This window comes from Galeopterus variegatus, unplaced genomic scaffold (genome assembly GCF_000696425.1).
Source record: "Galeopterus variegatus unplaced genomic scaffold, G_variegatus-3.0.2 Scaffold997, whole genome shotgun sequence".
In the NCBI taxonomy this organism is placed as follows: domain Eukaryota; kingdom Metazoa; phylum Chordata; class Mammalia; order Dermoptera; family Cynocephalidae; genus Galeopterus; species Galeopterus variegatus.
In genome coordinates this window covers 183,660-204,272 of record NW_007727108.1, presented here as the reverse complement: position 1 = coordinate 204,272, position 20,613 = coordinate 183,660, and the positions used below count along the sequence as shown (strand labels likewise).

Below are 20,613 nucleotides of genomic sequence, written 5' to 3'. Positions count from 1 at the left end.
TCAGGTCTAGGGATGCTTTGGACAAGGCCTCCCAGCTTAATGCTTTAGATAACTCTAGGAACAGAAAGGAACCTGGAAGATAAATGTTTAATAAATACACAAACAAACATTAAATATAAACACACACACACATTTTCACTTAGATGAAGTGATAGGGGGTGACTAAAGTTTTTATGGAAAAAATAAGGAGAACAAGCTCTGCATTCTGCTTACATTACTTTATAGCCTTCTTCTCTTTTACACCCTTTGTTGCAACACTGTATATTTTAAAACTGCATGCATTGGCTCTAAGTTAATGTATGTGGGTAATACATGCTCTCTAATTTCATAAATATCCCTTTATCCTATGATCATTTTGAGCCTCTTTGGATAGAATTAGCTAATCTCTTTTTCTCATCCTTTTGAAGTAGTCAACCTGAGTTGGCTTTGTGATGTAGTAAAGTTTTCCTCCTCACCTAGCAAAACCATTAGGAAGTATTATTTGGGTGCTATAACCCTAAAATAGAAATTGTTAACTTTTTACTATTTATGATTTAGAACAGCTTGTACTTTCTGTTAAAAATGCTTCCTGGGTGGTCGCATTTGTTTCTGTTGAATTTGTTTCCATGTTCTACTCTTTCTGAGTCATAGGAGTACATTAGGATGACATAGAAGATTCCACGCTGTCAGTGCTGCTTCCAGCTTGCAATTTTTACAAATGAGTCTGCTTGTCATCAAAGTATATTTCTTATTAAATAGTAATAGTTGAATAAGAAGTCCTGTGGCTTTTGTTAGTATTTGTCAACGAAAATGACAACATGTGTTACTGAGTAAAAATCTTTATTGTACTGTATGTGTTGAAGTAGATCTTGAGAATTTATGAGATATTATATGATACTCTTCAGCAGAGAAAAAGGCTTTGAATACATAGCTGTACTTTTGATTCCAATGTACTAACTGAAGCTAGCACTATTAAGATTGAATTTCATTAATTTGACCTTTGCACCTTAGAAATGATTTCTTCTGAAACAAACTTCTTGACAAATCAATTATAAAGTCCATATTTGACTATTTTCTTTGAAATTAATGCCAGAAGCAATGGAATAGACACTAAGACCCTTAAAAAAGCCTATGGTGGTTAATATTTTCTTAGAAATAAAAGGAATGAGATTTTGTTATTTTAAATCCCTGAGGTAATAAATTAACATTCTAGTATACACTGATTTATTTTGAATAGCTCATTTTCATTTTATGCTTATTACTGAAAGAAAATTTGAAGTTAAAATTTTCTAGAAGTAATTTTTTTTTTTTGCTTTAAAAGCTGGTCCTAGGCAATTTCTTTCTTATCTATTCCTAATCTTTTGAAGTAGTACAGTCATGTTTTTCTATAACATACCCTGGTGTTACTTTCAGAGACAGAACATCTGGAACAAGCAACACTGAACCTGGTTCATCTTAAGTTACTCTGAGAATCTTGCTATGGACCTGAAGCAGCCACACTAGACTCAATCTTTGGGATTATATAAAGAAAACACATGCATGCTAATCAGTTGAAAGTAGAATTGTGATTTAGGAAAATTTTGCGTTTAGTTTTGCTTTCTAGTCTCCTTACTTTTCTCCTTTCAAGTCTTTGTTTTGACCCACTTAAAGCATCAATTATCTCCCTGCTTTATAATTCTTTCCCTGTATTCAAACAGGAAAGAATCTAATATTTTATATGATATTTTACATTCATACTGATGTTTTATTTTTCTTTGTCAATTATATTTTAAGCCTTTTATCTTCAACTATAAATGAAAATTTTATTTCCTTACAAAGGCATTTCAGATATTGTCTGTGGGGAGCTGTGTGGGGAAGAAGAGAAGCTGTCCTGAATCTTGAAATCATAAGTGTCAGGTTCATTTTGAAGCTACTTCAGGTAATTTACAGTGTAGGAAAAAGAAGCCTGAATCAGAAAGGACTGTAATATTTCTCTTCCCTTTTTCCTGAGAAGAATGAGTCCTAAAGATCACCAATTGAAGTCCATTCCTGGTAGTTACTGATTTATTTATTTATTTTTTAATTATAGTAACTTTCAGTTCTAGAACGTATCCAGTTTGAGCACAGGTTTACTAACCTGGCTAATTCCATCTCTTAGCTACAAGGTTTTTGTCACTGCTTCATGCTGGGATCTCATTATCTCTATAGAATCAACATTCATAGCTGGAGCCAGGGTTTCTGCTACCTCTAGCCTGCTATATCTTAGGAGGTGGGGACAGGAATCAGGTAACAAGCTAAATGTGTTTTTTATGGTTACCTGGCCAAAGATTTGTCACTTTTATCTGAGGTGGGGGTAAATCAAACATATTTACATGTTAGAGAATTAATATTATAAAAAGAAATTTAAAATGTGGCTTGAATATATAAGATAATTAACTGCTAATATTTTATGTGAATCACTGACTTTTCATCCCCAATTATTGTACTGTGCAATAGCTATTATTATGTATGTTATTAAACTTTTTATTTATATATCTCAGCAAATGTTCATGTGATTTAAATTTTTATTTGCTGTTTTTGCCACAGTTATAATTCCACAATAAAATTTAGAAAGTAGAGAAAGAAGAATATGCTCAGAATCCCATAACCAAACATAATTACTGATAGCACTTGGATTAATTTTTATTCTGGTCTGTTTTTTTACATGGTACAATTATATGTTTACATCTGCTTTTAAAAAATACATATCCCAAGCATTTTTGGAGTACCTTTAGAGTAGTAAGATGAATTGTATAAGCCTTCCATGAAAAGTAGATATTATATTATAGGTATAATATTGGTATTTTATGGTTAGATATTATATTTTAATCTTAATAGTTGTTCCTTTTATACAGTATAGATCTCTGTTCCCATTTATAAAAATTAGAACTTTCTTTTTTTTTTTTTTTTTCCTTTTTGTCTTTTTTACTGACCGGCAACGGGATCGCAACCCTCAGTGTTGCGCCCGCACCGCGCTCAGCCAGTGAGCGGGAACCAGTCTCCACATGGGATCCGAACCCTCGGCGGGAGCGCCGCCGCACTCCCAAGTGGCGCACTCTCCACTGCGCCACCGGGCCGGCCCAAAAATTAGAACTTTTTTTTTTTTTTTAGAACTTTCTTAATACTACTTTTGCTTAACTGCTAAGGCTGTTAGCTGATTTTTTAATCATCTGTCCAAGAAATTGACATTTACTCTCTCTGCCTGCATTTCTTTCATCTGTAGAGTTAAATGATTAGGGAATGATATCTGGAAAATATGTGGCCAGTGATTATGGATTAAGTATTTACAAAAGAGCATCTGGCCCAGGTTTTCATTTATTATCCAGCTTGGAATGTCTTGTTGTTTATTACAACCCAAACCTTTCAGCTCTAGTCCAGAAATTTTAGCTTTGAAAATGGGATTTGGGGATATGTGGAGCTAGCATCAGTAGGAGAACTAGAAATGAGATCTAAAGTGATCGGCGCCTGAATTGGTAGTCAAGTGTGATTTAAAAAGAAAAAGAAACCTTGAATTTTGTACCATACTGAGCATATCTAGAAAGTATGTTTTCTACTTCTATAAAGCAGATAGGTTTAAAGAAATAAGGGCTGGTCGGTTAGCTCAGTTGGTTAGAGTGAGCTGTTATAACAGCAAGGTCAAGGGTTCTTTCTGATCTCCATACCAGCCAGCAACAAAAGAAAAAAAAGAGATAGGTATAGGTATTTCGGTCCTGTCTCCACACTTTTGTGTGTGCCTACATAATGGGAAAAGATGTGTAATTTAAAAAATATTTCAGATTGATGTGAAAGTCACTGAGACTATTTTGTTTTAAAAATAAATTTTATTGACCATGAATGTGTTATAAAGGCATTAAGTGTGGTATGAATTATATAATTTAACTTCCTGAAAGTATGAGTAAAGAAATTGAGAAGTGTGTATAATTTAAAAAAAACCAAAACATCTCATAGCTTCTCAAAAGGAAGCATTACAATGAGTAAACTTGATTCCTTTGGTTCTTACCTTGCATGGATAGAGCAACTTGCTGAGCTTCGTCAGGAGTTTCTTCGACAAGAAGACCAGCTTCAGGACTATAGGAAGAATAATACTTACCTTGTGAAGAGGTTAGAATATGAAAGGTAAGATGCTACATGCAAAAAATATTTATGAATCTGAATTATTTGTCCAACTTTTGAACTTATTTCTTCCTTTCTGGCTTCTGTTTTTCTATTCTTCTTTCATCTTAGGATTTTAAAATTCCTTTTCTATTGTGTTTTGATGGCTCTTTGAAATCCATACTCTTATTTTGATATGTTAAATACTATGAAAATATCTCTTACAGGGCATGTTAAGTTTGTCTCTGTTGTAGGGTCCTTTGTGAGGTAGAAAATCATGCAAGTTCTGAATCTCATAGACTTAGATGTGGCAAAGACTGAAAGGAGATTCTATGATTCCTTTCGAGTGGCATCCATATGATGAAGCCAGCATTGGGAGATGTCCCCAGAATAGCTGAGGGACTAAGAGTGCTGGCTGCTTCTCCTGCTCTGCACTTCAGCCCCCTTCCTGTATGTTCCATGATGAAATTGGGGAGCCTCTTAGGAGCCTTTCTAGCATTCACTCTTTAAAAAAAACCTTTATTATATCTTTAATCAATTTTATGGTAAAAGGTATTTTTTTTAGGTCTGCACACCAAAAATTAGAAGAATTTGCCATATTTTAAAACATTGTTTATCCATTTCTGACTTCTTACTGTTGTAGGTTATCAATATGCATCTACTTATATATATGTGTTTTAACCTAACAGTATTCAATATTTTTCCGTATATCATAGGATTAGAGATTTAACATATTTAAAGGTAATATATTATTCCAGCATATAATGTACTCTCTCCCAATTGTGGGACCACTGAAGGAGTTTTCCTTTTTTCACTATTAAGACTATCACAACTATAAAACTTTTTATGCAAAGAAGATTCCCCCATGTTATTTCACTAGTGTATATTCTCAAATGTAGAATTCCTGAGAAAGAATGTTTTGCCAATTTTGTTGGTCCTGTAGCATAGATGAAAGATTGCTTTCTAAAATGATTGTACTAATTTATAATACTGATGTTTCCTCATGGCCCTACCAACATTGGTTATAATTCTAATTTAATTTTGCTACTTTAGGAATACGGTACTGCCATATATGCATATAGGAAGTTTAATTTGCATTTTATAACATTTTTCCATGTGTTTATTAACTAATGTTACTATTAACATTTTTCTATGTATTTATTAACTAAATGTTTCTTTTGCATGAATGATCTATTTGTATCCTTTAACTAATTGTCTAGAGGACAGTTACCATCCTGTTTTGCTCCTTTTCGTTTTCTCTTCATGGCACCACTCTATCTTATTAGTTTCCTCCATTCCTGTTTTTGTGCGGTTTAGACTTTTATTATAGTTTTAAAAATACTACTTATTGGATGGGTCATCTACTCCCACTCTTATCAACTCTCATAATTCTAGTTCTTCTCATGTATTGCTATAAATTGGTCTCACAGTTTTTTCTTCCACAGTATTTATCTTTTCTGTGATTGAAATTGGCTTTGACAATTATTTCTTTGTAGATGCAGTTTAGAAAAATAATAGAAAAAGATTGTCTTCATTATTCTTGTTTCTGTTTTCTAAGTTAGCTTTATCAGTATTCTTTATCCTTTATTTCAAATTCAGGTGTTTAAAAAAGGTTAAGTGTGAGCTGTTTGCTCTGTGTCCTTCTGTGTCCACTTTCCTCTGCTAACTGAAGTTTTTATCTTTCTAAATGTGTATGTCAACCTCTAGACAACTTTGAGAATCCAATCGAAGAGAATATAATGTAAAAGAATGACTTTGTAATTTAGTTTTCAGTGTGGACAGCAGATCAAGGAATTAAGAGCACAGCATGAAGAAAATATTAAAAAGTTAGCAGACCAGTTTTTGCAGGAACAAAAGGTAAATTTTTTAAAAAGTACTTATGTCAAAATATGTTTTTGTTACAAATCACATAATTTAGAAATTAAAATTATACTTTTATCATAAAACATTATAGTTTTAAGTGTTCTAGCTTTCCTAATTCCAAAAATGATTTGCAGTGGCTTTATTGCTGATAAGTTAGACATTTGTAAAAGTATAATCTTAACTCTTAAAACTAATTTTGATCTAAAATACCTTTTATCTTACTTTTAAAAATAATTTTTGTTGTTAATGTATTTCTCAAGATTGTAAAGCGGATAACATTTTACTGAAAATCAATTACTTCCTATTTTGTACAGTTGAGAAACAGAAAGAAATTGAGAAGCTTTTTCCTTTATTATTAATCTCTGTTATTCTGACATTCTTTCTTTAAACACAGAAATGAAGCACTAGCCAGTATAACCAATTTTGATGCATACATTTGGGATGGCAAATTCTTTTATTTATCTATGTTAAGTTGATATATATTATGAAGGCACCTTCAGAAATAGAGGGGGAGCTGGCCAGTTAGCTCAGTTGATTAGAGTGTGGCCTTGTAACACCAAGGTCAAAGGTTTGGTTCCCTATACTGGCCAGCCACTAAAAAAAAAAAAAAAGAAAGAAAGAAAAAGAAGTAGAATTTGTCTGAAGATGACAAGTCATTAAGGGCATGACTTTTTTTTATACCCTGTAATCTCACCTGACGAGGCATGATTTGTGTAAAGTCTTGTAATATAAAGTAGAAAAAGAAAGTAGAGAAAGATTTAATAAGGAAGAGTATTTGTTTTGTTCTTTGGTAACATCTCACCTAAAGGACTAGAAGTTAAGGACATCAGGTTTGTGTTCTTAGCTTTTTCAGTATTTTACAGCAAGCTAAAAATGGCTTTTGCATTTTTAAAAGGTTGAAAAAAAATCAAAAGAATAATATTTTATGACATAGAAAAATTATAAGAAATTTATATTTTAGTGTTCATAAATAAAATTTTATTGAAGCATAGCCATGCTCATTGCTACTTTCATGCTACAAGGGCAGAGAAACTGTTACAGAACAGAGAAGACTAAGGAGACCTGAGGACTTAAATGCAATGTAATATCCTGAATTGGATCCTGGAACAGAAAAACTGGAAAACTTAGTGGAGAAACTGGTGAAATCTCAATAAAGTTTGATGTTTAGTTAATAGTAATGTACTAATATTGGTTTCTTGTTTTGCAAATGTACTATGGTAATGTAAGATGTTAATAGGGGAAACTGGGTAAGGGCAATTATTTTTCTATAAATCTAAAATTATTTCAGAATAAAAAGTTTATTTACTTTTATTTTTTATTATTTATTGAAACAATTAGAAGGCCTCCTTACCAAATCACAAATGTTGCATCTAGAAAGCCATCTTATTTTATTAAGGATATTTAATGTTGTCCATTCACATAAAGTTTCTGTTAATGCTAAAAGGACAACATCTTTGTTAACTATTTTCAGTGGAAAAGTCTTTTTGAACAGTTGTTTGTTGACTTTTAATTTTTGTTTAATATTCTGTGTCCTATCCACATCTATGAAACAGTAGAGTACTATAGAAATAGACTTATGATATAGCATTAGAGTGAAAATGCACAGAGATGCAGGATGGTTGCTCAGGTTTGTGCCTCATGGATTTTTCTCACCCTTGGTTTTCATATTGACTTGTTCAAAAATTGTGGTTCTGGGCCGGCCCGTGGCTCACTCGGGAGAGTGCGGTGCTGATAACACCAAGGCCACGGGTTCGGATCCCATATACGGATGGCCGGTTCGCTCACTGGCTGAGCGTGGTGCTGACAACACCAAGTCAAGGGTTAAGATCCCCTTACCGGTCATCTTTTAAAAAAAAAAAAAAATTGTGGTTTATCATTTTATTCATCAATAAGCTCTTGGGGGCTGGCCAGTTAGCTCAGTTGGTTAGAGCCTGGTGCTGTTAATACCAAGGTCCAGAGTTTGATTCCTGTACCAGCCAGCCACCAAAAATAAAATAAGATAAATAAATGATTAAGCTCTGAGAATTGGTTATAGCTCACCACATTGCAGAAATGTGGGATTTGGAGTCAGACTGGTTTGAATCCCTTCCTCTCAATTCTCTAGCTCTGTTACCTTGGACAAGGTACTTAACTTTTTAAAGCCTCACTTTTATTTTGTTTTGTTTTTCTCAGAACTATTCATTTATCTCTACTGGAGGATAGATATGAGAGCAATTTGTAAACTTTGAAGCATGGTGCAATTTTTGTTGTTGATTTTATCTGCTAGGACACTGGAATATTTGTATTTGATTGTCAAAGCACCCTTTCTTCTTTATTATAACACATTCTTAAGATTTGGCTGTTGGTTTTCTAGATTTCATTTAGATTTTTTAATACTATTTTTATAGTATTACTAATAATCACATTGCCTAGTGCTTTAGAGTTTACAAGGCATTTATATTTGCATTAAATACTAACTAGAGGGACCTATATGGCAACCCAAGCATGTACACTTGACTCCTTGCATCTCCCAGTTTTCCACTCAGGCAATTCAGAATTGGTCCACCAATAGAATTGTATTCCTGAAGATTCAAGTTTCCAAGAAGATGATATGATTAGGAGAAGGTTGAAAGGAGCACTAGCCTGTGTATTGTCCTGCCATTAGTTGTTATGCTGGGGTGGCCACTGTCCTCGGAAGAAATTGGTCTGTTTTTCAACCTTGCTCTTTCCACTTGGGGAAAAGCCTGACAATCAGTAGCCATCTATCACACTTGAAGGGGCATCTGTGTGCCAACCTCCTCCTTTCTGCCATCTGCTTGATTTTAACGTAAGCCTACAGATAACCTACCCTGCTCATAGTACCTAGGACAGTGCCACCACAGCAACACACAGTGCTGAGCGGTCTATCTTACGGAACCAAGAGAATTATGTCTGCCTAACATTTTAGGCTATTTACTGTAATTAGAGACTTTTAAAAATGTTAGTTATTCTTTGACTTCAAGCAGGTATAAAATTTGAACACAAAATATTATATTGCACATCTCCAAGTGTTCAGAGTTTAAACCCGTGGTATATGTTTTAAAAGATGAACTGGTTCAGGGCTGGCCCGGTGGCGCACTCAGTAGAGTGCGGCGCTTGGGAGCGCGGCAGCGCTCCCGCCGAGGGTTCGGATCCCATATAGAGACCAGTCTGCTCACTGGTTGAGCGCGGTGCGGGCGCGATACTGAAGGTTGCGATCCTGTTGCCGGTTGCGGTACGGGCGCGACACAGAGGGTTGCGATCCCGTTACCGGTCATGAAAAAAGACAAAAAGGGAAAAAAAAAAAAAGATGAACTGTTTCAGAATATTTGATTAATGGTTGTGTGAATGGTTTAACACTTTGAACTGAAAAATATTTACTGTTACCAAATCTTTACCTAACAGCAAGAGTCCCACAAGTTTCAATCAAACGATGGAAAAGAATTGGGTGTAAGCGATCATGTAGTACCTAAAAATATTCCAAAAATAGCTGAGAATGCTGCAAATAACAATGAAGAGCCCTCAAGCAATCATATTCTACATGGGAAAGGTATTAATATTATTTTGTTTTGTGTTAATAGGATATTGACCTTTTCTTCCCATTTTGAAGTGAACAATTTCGATCAAAAAGAAAATTGATTGGGCCGAGCCCATGGCGCACTCGGGAGAGTGGGGCACTGGGAGCACAGCAGCGCTCCCGCCACGGGTTCGGATCCTATATAGGGATGGCCGGTGCGATGCGCTCACCGGCTGAGCACGGTGCAGCCAGTCACAAAAAGGACCAAAAAAAAAAAAAAAAGAAAAAGAAAATTGTTTGACTTTAGTTCAGATATTATTAGGTGACTATATTGTTTAAAGTTTGGATATTTTGATGGTAGAGAAAAAAAGTAAGTTGTTTTAGAGTTACAGCTATGTCCGAAGCAAGATATAAAAATATTCAGTCAATGTAGCTTCAGAAACTGATTGTTATGTTCCTTCAAAACATTTTCAATTTATTTAAGAAAAAATAGGGGGCTGACTGATCAGCTCAGTTGGTTAGAACATGGTGTTATAACACCAAAGTCAAGAGTTCAGATACTTGTACTGACCAGCTACCAAAAAGAAAAAAAAAAAAAAAGAAAGAAAATTTTAGAAATATATCTTTTTTTTTTTACTTGGGCAGAACAAATCAAACGAGGTGGTGATGCAGGAATGCCTGGAATAGAAGAGAATGACCTAGCAAAAGTTGATGATCTTCCTACTGGTAAGTAAAAGTTATTAGAGAATTCAACTAAAGTCATCATATTATTTTTCATGTGACCCCATTATCTTTTTGGGTAACACTTGAAAAAAATCACAGAAATCTGAATGATTGACATTTCTAGTTAATTATTTGCCCATTAATTGCCAGGACATTTTTTGGATATAATTTTTTCTTTTGCCATAAGAGTCAACTATATTTTAATCTTTTCTTGATGACTCAGGGTTATTGCTCACGACACTTTTGCTATCTCAGGGTCATTTTTATGTTCACTAAAAGTATACATGGCTTTTTTCTTTCATACTAAATGTTCCCAGATTGCTGTGTGTTGGTGTGCTTTAGTATGGCATTACTAATATGGCATAGTAATAACCTTACAGGAGTTATTTAGGTTTTAGGACTTGGCTTGTCCTTTTGGTGAATTATCCCACACTTTTAGATAATTTATTCACTCTTTTTTCTTTTTTTTCTATTATGGCCACTTCAGTTATAGCTCTTTCTCATTAATGTGTCAACTTCTTATCCATTTTCACTTGAATTCCTAATCCCACTTTCTGCTATACTAATCCCATACAGTTTTTTTTTTTTCTTCATGTCTCTTCCTTGTTTTTTTTTTTTGGTTTTCGTTTTGTTTTGTTTTGTTTTGTTTTTCCAGTTCTATGTTTCTTGGCTATTATAACTCCCCTTCCCTTCTTTTTTTTTTTTTTTTGTCTGTTTCCGTGTCCGGCAACGGATCGCAACCCTCAGTGTCGCCCCTGTACCGGACCGGGGACTGGCAACGGGATCGCAGCCCTCGGCGTTGCTCCCGCACCTCGCTCAGCCAGTGAGCAGGAACCGGTCCGTATATGGGATCCGAACCCTCGGGCGGGAGTGCCGCCGCGCTTCCCAAGCGGCGCACTATCCAGTGCGCCACCGGGCCGGCCCCATAACTCCCCTTCCCTTCTGATTCCAATTTATTATGGTGGAAAAATCAGAAGTAACACCACATCTTTGCCTTTTCTTGACTTTATTCCTTATCAATCTCAGCGATTACTTATGTGATTATAGCTAGTTGCATGTGACTGGTATTGCCGAGTGTCTGAGGTCCAAATGAATGATTAGTCCTTTCATTTGCATAGTTTTGTTATTCTTTCATGTCTGTACTCTTGTGGGTTTTTAATTTATGGTATATTCACCTAAAATAAAGGTAAGGACGAAAGCAATAACATTATTTTGAAAGTATGGAGTTAGAATAAGAAAGATTTGTTTGTAAGGAAATGAAGTAGCTTTCCTAGCCTTAGCGCCATCTTCTTAGAAAACTCTGCACCACAAGAGCCAAGTGGAGGAAGAAGCAAATGCACAGGCTGAAATGCAAAAGAAGAAAGATGAGGCAGAGATCCAAATAAACAGCTAGTTTGTGCACCCATGGAGGCCACAGGAGCAGAAATATGGAATGCCAGAGGCAGGGGATGCTGGTATAAGTTGTTGGACTGCATGCTACTGTCTAGAACTTGTCTCACAATGGATCTAGGATTTCCATTTCCATCCAAGTGCTAAGACCACATCTGAGAGACCCACCTTGCTCATTTTAAAACAGTCCCTGTTGGTCCATTGCCCTGGACCTGTGACATTCTGGACTAGTTCTGTTCTCAGTTATGGCCGAGTATACTATGTACAATAAATCATCTCTTCTGCTGTGTTAGCTGAAGAATAAAAAAAAAATAAAAATAAATTAAAAAATGGAAATGAAGTAATCCAGTGATTCTTAAAGTATGGTACCCAGGAACATGTTAGAAATGCATATTCTTAGGTCCCATGCCAGATCTACTGAATCAGAAATTTGGGGGATGGTACCCAGCAATCTGTGTTTTAACAGGCTCTCTGAATGATTCTGATCTATGCTAAAGTTGGAGAATCACTGACTCATATTTTAATTAAAAGAAATGTTGAGAGCAAGGACTATGTATTCTTCTGAATTTTTGTAGTATTTACTCTAGTCCTAGTATCACTGAATTTTAGATTGCTTAATCTCTTTTACATTGTCCTTATTTATTTATTTTATTTTTTTTTCCTTTTTGTCTTTTTTACTGACCGGTAACGGGATCGCAGCCCTCGGTGTCACGCCTGTACCCTCGGTGTTGTGCCCGCACCACGCTCAGCCAGTGAGCGGGAACCGGTCTCCACATGGGATCCGAACCCTCGGCGGGAGCGCCGCCGCGCTCCCAAGCAGCACACTGTCCAGTGCGCCACCGGGCCGGCCCTGTCTTGACCATTTTTAAGTATATTTTCTTTATCATTTTTTGGTTTGTTTGGTTTTTGGAAGCTGGCAGTAAGGGAATCTGAACCCTTGACTTTGGTGTTACAAGGTGGTGCTCTAACCAACTGAGCTAACTGGCCAGCCCAATATTGTCCTTAAGAGACAGTAGTTTTCAGATGTCTTTAATATGTGAACCAGTTCAACAGGACAAAAATCCTAGCTTGCCTTTTCTGCTTTCTTAATAATAATTTTAAAAAGCACACAATCATTTTATTAGAATTAATAGGAATGAATAATGCTGCTGTTTTTGATGAGATGCCAACAAACTCATATCTGATTTTTACAACATGAAATTGCCATATTAACTCATATAATTATTGCAGCATTTTAGTTTGAAACTGGGAAAAACACCCCCCAAAAATTAATGCCCAAAACACCTGTATATGCAGACACTTTCTACATTATTATGACATATTAGAGGCTTTCCTCTGGATTAATTTTTGAACCCTTTAAACTGTTGGTGCTTTGCTTTGATAATCATTGTTCATAGATTGGTTATCGTTAATTATCTGGAGAAGTATTTTGAGTATAAAGATTATCTTGATGTAGTAACTGGTGAAAAGAAACATTGAACCATGTGATCAGTCAGATGCAAACATAAAGGAAAGCCAGGTCATATTATACCATGTGCTTGCTATGTGCTGCTTTGCATGGCAGGGTCCCAGTAAATGTGTATGGTTGAATTGCCATGATATCTTTAGTGGTGAGGAAATGTTCTCTGGACTCAAATTATCTACATTCAAACCCTTGGCTCTATCTTTTAATAATTGTGTGACCATTTATTTCCCTTTAATCTTATCTATAAAGTAGGATAATAATTCCAACCTCATAGGGTGTATTTGAGATTTAAATGTAAAGCAGTGGGTAAGTGCCTGGCACATAGCAAGTGCTCTATAAACCTTAGCTGCTGCTGTTATTATTATTTCATATCATTATAAGCCCATTTGTTATCTCCTTGTCACTCCTTTTCCTGAGTGTTGTCTTTTCTCCCTGAAATAGTCTATGCTAAAATTCTTAATGCCATTGCAAGTTCTGATGTATATGTGGAGTCCTAATGGCTATAAAGGCACTAACCCCACAGAGAAAGCAGAGAAAATAACACATCTGTATAATTTTAAATCAGACTCTTATGTGTTAATGACAGTTTTGTTTAAGATAGACAGGATTTTATAAGAAATTACAGCAGAGCAGTGCCAAACTATCTTAAAGTATACCTCTGAAATAGTCAAAGGCTATAGAGCATATGCCTAGGGATTAACATTTTCAGCCTGTCAGCTTGCAAAGCCATAGAGCTAAACATTACTGGCTTTTGTTTGTTTGTTTGTTTTTAATGTTAATTTGGAGCAAGTCAACAAGATTCTACAGGAGCCCTGTAACCAGTTATTTCCTTGACCTGGATACTTACCTATGTGCTGATTTAGGCGACTGTGATGCTAGGCAGTTGCACATTTATATCACTAGTTTCTAAACATTTTTAGATTGAGAATAGAAAAACATAGAGAATAATATAATGAATAGCCAAATACCTACTGCCCTAAAAAAATATATATATATATTTTGCCACATTTGTTTCAGATATTTCTGTTATTGATGTTATTGTCAAATAAATAATATAATAGATAAGTTGGAGCCTCCTGGTGTACCCTCCAGATCCCATTCCTGTCTCTTCCTCTCCACAGGTAACTACTTTGCTGAGGTTGATGTATACAATTTCTGTACATGTTTTTAGACTTTTACTGCACTTTGTAAGCATCCATAAAACTATAAACTATTGTTTTGTATGCTTCATTAACCTTTATTTTTATTTTCTAATTTATTTAATGTTTAGACAGAAAATTATTTTCTCAATGTACAAACGCAGGAAAACATCACAAATTGAATTTAAAGTCAATTGATAAGGAACAAGTTTAACACACAAAGATTAAAATCTTAATGCATAAAGAACTCTTAAAAGTGAATTAGAAAAATCTTAACAGAAATTTGATGAAGGACATGAGCAGACAAGTCAAACACCCAAAAGAAACACAAGTGGCTAATAAATACATTCCAAGATGTTCATAGAAAAGGAAAAAAGAAAACAAAACAGAAAAACGACATTTTTCATCTCTCAAACTGAAAAAATATGATACTGTATAATATTGAGGCTATGAGAGAAACAGTGTCAGAATATTCTAGTATAAGTATAAATTGGTAAAACTTTTTTGAAGAACAGATTGGATTCATACATAGAAGTTTTTAAAATGTTCATACACTTTCAACCAATTATCCTACTTCTTGAAACTGTAACAAATAAAGGAAATTTTTATGTGGAAGGCAGTTATATAAAGGTATAAAATTGGGAATAAATTGAATATCCAAGAATATGAGAATGGCTAAATAAATTATGGATCTCCATAAAATCTAATATAATACAGTTATTAAAATTATAATTTTGAAGAGTATTTAAGGGAAAATTTTAAGATGTGATATTAAGTGGAAAAGCAGGATGAAAAACTTCATTGAAAATAACTAGGTATGGGGCCGGCCCGGTGGCGCACTGCTGTAGTGCGCTGCTTGGGAAGTACGGCGGCGCTCCCGCCGAGGGTTCGGATCCCACATACAGACCGGTTCCCGCTCACTGGCTGAGCGAGGCACAGGAGCAACACCGAGGGCTGCGATCCCGTTGCCGGTCCCGGTCCGGTAGGGGGCGACACTGAGGGTTGCGATCCGTTGCCGGACATGGAAAAAGACAAAAAAAGAAAATAACTAGGTATGTTTAATCTCCAGATACACCTCCAAAAAAAAGACTGAAAAAAAAATTTTATATGTATATATATTTTTTGCTAAAAGGGAAATTTATTTAATATAAATTCATTTGTTAATAAAAAATAAAGATATCAGATCAACAATCACCTTTGCACCTTAGGAATCTAGATAATGAAGAGCAAACTAAGCCCATACCTAGCAAAGGGAGTAAATAAAAAAAGACCATAGATAAAAGAAATAGAAAATAGAAAAAAAATAGAGAAAATCATTGAAACCAAAAGTTGGTAGTTTCATAAGATCCACCAACTTGACAAACCTTTACCTAGATGGACTAAGAAAAAAGAGAGAAGACTCAAATAACTAAAATCAGAAATGAAAGAGGGGTCATTATAACCAAGTTTACAGATATCAAAAGGGTTATATGAGAATACTATGAATAATTGTTGGTCAACAAATTAGATCATCTAGGTGAAATGAATAAATTCCTAGAAACACACCACCTGCCAAGACTGACTGAATTATGAAAAAAACAAAGTTTGAACAGACTGTAGCTGGTAGGAAGAGTGATTATTGTTTTTTGGTCTCCTGATGCAGGAGTGCCTTGAGGATTTCTTGCAGGGCTCATGTGATGGTGAACTCTGGCAGTTTTTGTCTGTCTGGAAAATATACTATTTCTCCCTCATTTCTGAAGGATGGCTTTGCTGGGTACAGTATTCTTGGCCGGCAGGTTTCTTTCTTTTAGTATTTTGAATATATTATCCCATTTTGTTCTGTCCTGTAGAGTTTCTGTTGAGAAGTCTGTTAGTCTGATAGGGGCTCTCTTATAGGTCACTTGACACTTTTCTCTTGCTTCTTTTAAGATTCTGTGTCCTTGAGCTTTGCCAATCTGACTTTAGTGTGACTTGGAGAGTATCTTTTTGGGTTGAATCTGTTTGGGAATCTTTTGAGCCTCCTGGATCTGAATGTCCATGTCTCTCACTATACCCAGAAAGTTTTCCATTATTATTTCGTTGAATAGGTTTTTCATGCCTTTTCCTTTCTCCTCCCCTTCTGGAATGTCCACGATTCAAATGATTGTGTGCTTATGGTTGTCTGCTAGCTCTCTTAGATTTTCTTCATTTTTTAAAATTCTTCTTTCCTTTTTTTTGTCTGCCTGGTTATTTTGAGAAGGCTATCTCTAAGATCAGAAATTCTTTCTTCTGTATGGTCTAGCCTGCTGCTTAAGCTCTCAGTTGTGTTTTTTATTTCATTGAGTGAATTTTTCACTTCTATGAGTTCTATTACATTCTTTTTTAAAGTATTAATCTCCTTGTAAATTTCCTCTTTCATATCCTGGATTTCTTTTTTCTTGTTTCAATATGTTGTCTGAGTCTTCTCGTATCTCAGTGAGTTTCCTTAAGGCTGTTGCTCAAAATTCCTTTTCAGTCATCTCAAGGGCTTCCTGCTCTATAGGGTCTGGCATTTGAGAATTACTGTATTCTTTTGGTGGTGTCATGTTTTCTTGGGTTTTCTTATTTCTGGTATCTCTACATTGATGTCGGTCATCTGGTAGAGCAGTTGTTTCCACTATTACTCTGGAGAGGGTTTTGAGGAGAGAGATGTCCTCTTCTTTTACTGGTCTCCACTGGTGACAGTCCTTGTGTCAATGCAGTTGAGTGTCTGGCAGGCTGCCTGCATGGTGGCTGTGGCTGCTATTGTGGTGTCAAGCCGCTTTTGTGGCAGCTGTGGCTGTGGTGGGCCATGTGCGCAGAAGTGCTGTTTTCATCGTGCTCCTTGCCTGTGTCTGGGTAGTGGGTGCTGCCCTTGGCTCCTGCCTAGGCCCCCCCTGGGGCATGCTCTGCTGCTTGCCTGCTTCCAGGTGGAGGGTGCTGCTGCCCTCAGCTCCTGCGTCTGCATTAAGCTTTAAATAGATGATGACATCGTGGATATCATTCCGCAACTTGTTTTTTCCCCTTCTTATTATATTTTTGAGACTTACCCATGTTATACTTGTAGCTTTTTAGCAACTGTAATTATTTCATTGTATAAATACAGTATAATTTATCTAGTCACATATGATAAACATTTAGGCCACTTACAGTCCTTTATTTCAAACAGTACTATGGTGAACATTCTTGTAGAGTCATGCCTTGCTTAACTATAGGGATACATTCTGAGAAATGTGTTGTTAGGCGATTTCATTTGTGCGAACATTACAGAAAACTAGATGGTATAGCCTACTGTATACCTAAGCTATATGTATAGCTTGTATTTATAAGATAATTAATTTTCTAGAACAGAGGCTTTCAACCTTGGTTGCATATTAGAATTACTGAGGAGCTTCAAAAAAATACTGGTGCCCGGGTCACACTCCAGAGATTTTCATATATTTAGTCTGGGGTGTGCCTTGGACATTGAATGTTTAAATGCTCCCTAGGTGATAGTATTATGTAGTCAAGGTAGAAAATCACTGCTCTAGGGAGATTCTCTAGATCTGTACTAACACAATAACCACTGGTCACATGTGGCTGTTTAAACTGAAAATTCAATTCCTCAGTCAAACTAGTTGCGCTTCAGTTGCTTAATGGTCACCTGTGACTAATATATTGGACAGCATAGATATAGAACATTTTCATCATTGCAGAAAGTTCTACTGGACAGTGCTGTTGTAGATTGAAACTGGTAATAGTGGTTTTCTGGGGAAGAAGACTGGGGACAGGAAATGAATGGCGACTTACTTTTCATTATACAGCCTTTGAACCTTTTAAATTGTGTAATAATTACCCATTCAAAAAATAAATAATTTTTTATAAACTAAAGAGAGGTAATTACTGTTAACCAACTAGATATAAATGACTTCTGTCAACTACTTCATTCAACAACAGCAGAATATACATTCTTCTAACAAGCTTACATGGAATACTTACCAAGATAGGTCACATTCTGGGCCATAAAACGTACCTTAATAAATTTAAAAGAAAGAAATCATACAATGTCCATTCTCACACCTCCATGGAATTAAACTAGAAATCAATTAACGAAAGGTAACTGGAAAATTCTAAAATATGTGATGATTAAATAACACACTTCTGAATAACATGGATGGAAGAAGAAATCTCAAGGTATAAAGTGATGGTGTCTATAAAAAAGAAATTTCAGGAAAAATTGAAAAATATTTTGAACTAAATGAAAACAAAACACAACCTATCAAAATTTGTGGGATGCAGTGAAAGCTGTGCTTAGAAGGAAATTTATATCATTGAATGCATATATTAGAAAAGAAGAAAGGTCTAAAATCATTAATTTAAGTTTTCATCTTAGGAAACTAAAAAAAGAAAAGTGAATTAAATCCAAAGTAAGCAGAAGAAAAAAAAATTAGAGCAGAAATCAATGGCATTGATTGATCAATGAACCCCAAAACTGGTTCTTTGAAAAGATCAGTAAAATCAGTAAGCTGCTAGCAAGGTGCTGTGGAATGAATGTCTCCTCAAACGCACTGAACCTTAAACTGTATCCCCCAAAGTTACAGGTATTAGAAACTTGGCCCTCAATATGACAGTGTTAAGAGGCTGGGAAATCCTATTATGATCCTTGAAAAAGTGATTAGATTGTGAGGACCATGCCCTAGGAAATGGATTAATAAATTGATGATTTAATGGTGGTCATGGGCATGGTTCTGATGTCTTTTAAAGGAGAGCACATGAGAAACCCTCTCTCACTCCGCCATTTGCCATGTGATATCCTGAGTTGCTGAATAGAGTTATCAACAAGAACAAAGCCTTCACTGCATGTGTTCCCTGGACTTTGGACTTCTCAGCCTCTGAAACTGTAAGCCATAAATATTGTTTCTTCTTTGCGAATTACCCAGTTTCAGGTATTTCTGATATAAACAACAGAAACGGACTAAAACACAAGGCTAACTAAGAAAAAAGGATAGAGAAAGGACACAAATTATTGCTGTCAGAAATGAAAGAGGGGTATCACTACACATTCCATGGACATTAAAAGTATAATAAAGGAATGCTATGAATAATTTTATGCCACAAATTTGATAACCTAGATGAAATGAACCAATTCCTTGAAAGACACAATCTACCAAAACTCCACAAGAAAAAATGGACAATCTGAATAGGTTTATATCTATTATATAAATTGAATCAATAATTAATAACCTTCCAGCACAGGAAGCATCAGGCCCACATGGGTTCAATGGTGAATTTTATTAAGCATTTAGTGAAGAAATTATACCAATTCTTTTTTTTTTTTTTTTTCTTTTTTGAAAAAACTCTGTTACACGGGGCCGGCCCGGTGGCGCACTGGATAGTGCGCCGCTTGGGAAGCGCGGCGGCGCGCCCGTCCGAGGGTTCGGATCCCACATACAGACCGGCTCCCGCTCACTGGCTGAGCGAGGCGCGGGAGCAACACCGAGGCTTGTGATCCCGTTGCCGGTCCCCGGTCCGGTACGGCGGCAACACTGAGGGTTGCGATCCGTTGCCGGACACAGAAAAAAGACAAAAAGACAAAAAAAAGAAAAAAAAAGAAAAAACTCTGTTACACGGGGCCGGCCCGGTGGCGCACTGGATAGTGCGCCGCTTGGGAAGCGCGGCGGCGCGCCCGTCCGAGGGTTCGGATCCCACATACAGACCGGCTCCCGCTCACTGGCTGAGCGAGGCGCGGGAGCAACACCGAGGCTTGTGATCCCGTTGCCGGTCCCCGGTCCGGTACGGCGGCAACACTGAGGGTTGCGATCCGTTGCCGGACACAGAAAAAAGACAAAAAGACAAAAAAAAGAAAAAAAAAGAAAAAACTCTGTTACACGGGGCCGGCCCGGTGGCGCACTGGATAGTGCGCCGCTTGGGAAGCGCGGCGGCGCGCCCGTCCGAGGGTTCGGATCCCACATACAGACCGGCTCCCGCTCACTGGCTGAGCGAGGCGCGGGAGCAACACCGAGGCTTGTGATCCCGTTGCCGGTCCCCGGTCCGGTACGGCGGCAACACTGAGGGTTGCGATCCGTTGCCGGACACAGAAAAAAGACAAAAAGACAAAAAAAAAAAAAAAAAAGAAAAAACTCTGTTACAGGATTCAATCCAGGATACCACATTGCATTTAGTTGTCTGTGAAAGAGTCTCATCTTTCCTTTTTGTTGTTGTTGTTTATTTGTTTTATATTATCTACAAAGATTTATTCAGTACCAATGTGTACGGACTTTGAATAATTGTTCTGGTAGAATGATTGGGTTTATGGTGTGGCATGTCTATGCCTGATTCTTTATGAGATTTTTGACAGAATTTGTGCAGATAGTCTAAGAAGAGGGAAGCTAAATTCTTTTTATTTATTTATTTATTTTTAAATTTTATTTTGTCGATATACAATGAAGTTGATTATTGTGGCCCATTACCAAAAC

The 20,613-nt window shown here is 36.2% G+C and overlaps 1 protein-coding gene across 2 annotated transcripts in view; it reads left to right on the top strand.

Annotated features, from left to right (window-relative positions):
* The window catches only part of CASC4 (cancer susceptibility candidate 4), a 105,504-nt gene that overhangs the window by 36,770 nt on the left and 48,121 nt on the right, over nt 1-20,613 (top strand). For both annotated transcript variants that reach the window (XM_008574101.1, XM_008574100.1), the window contains exons 3-6: nt 4,011-4,113; nt 5,856-5,946; nt 9,355-9,499; nt 10,112-10,192. In XM_008574101.1, the coding sequence (XP_008572323.1) occupies nt 4,011-4,113; nt 5,856-5,946; nt 9,355-9,499; nt 10,112-10,192 (420 nt within the window). The remainder of the gene's footprint in view (nt 1-4,010; nt 4,114-5,855; nt 5,947-9,354; nt 9,500-10,111; nt 10,193-20,613) is intronic.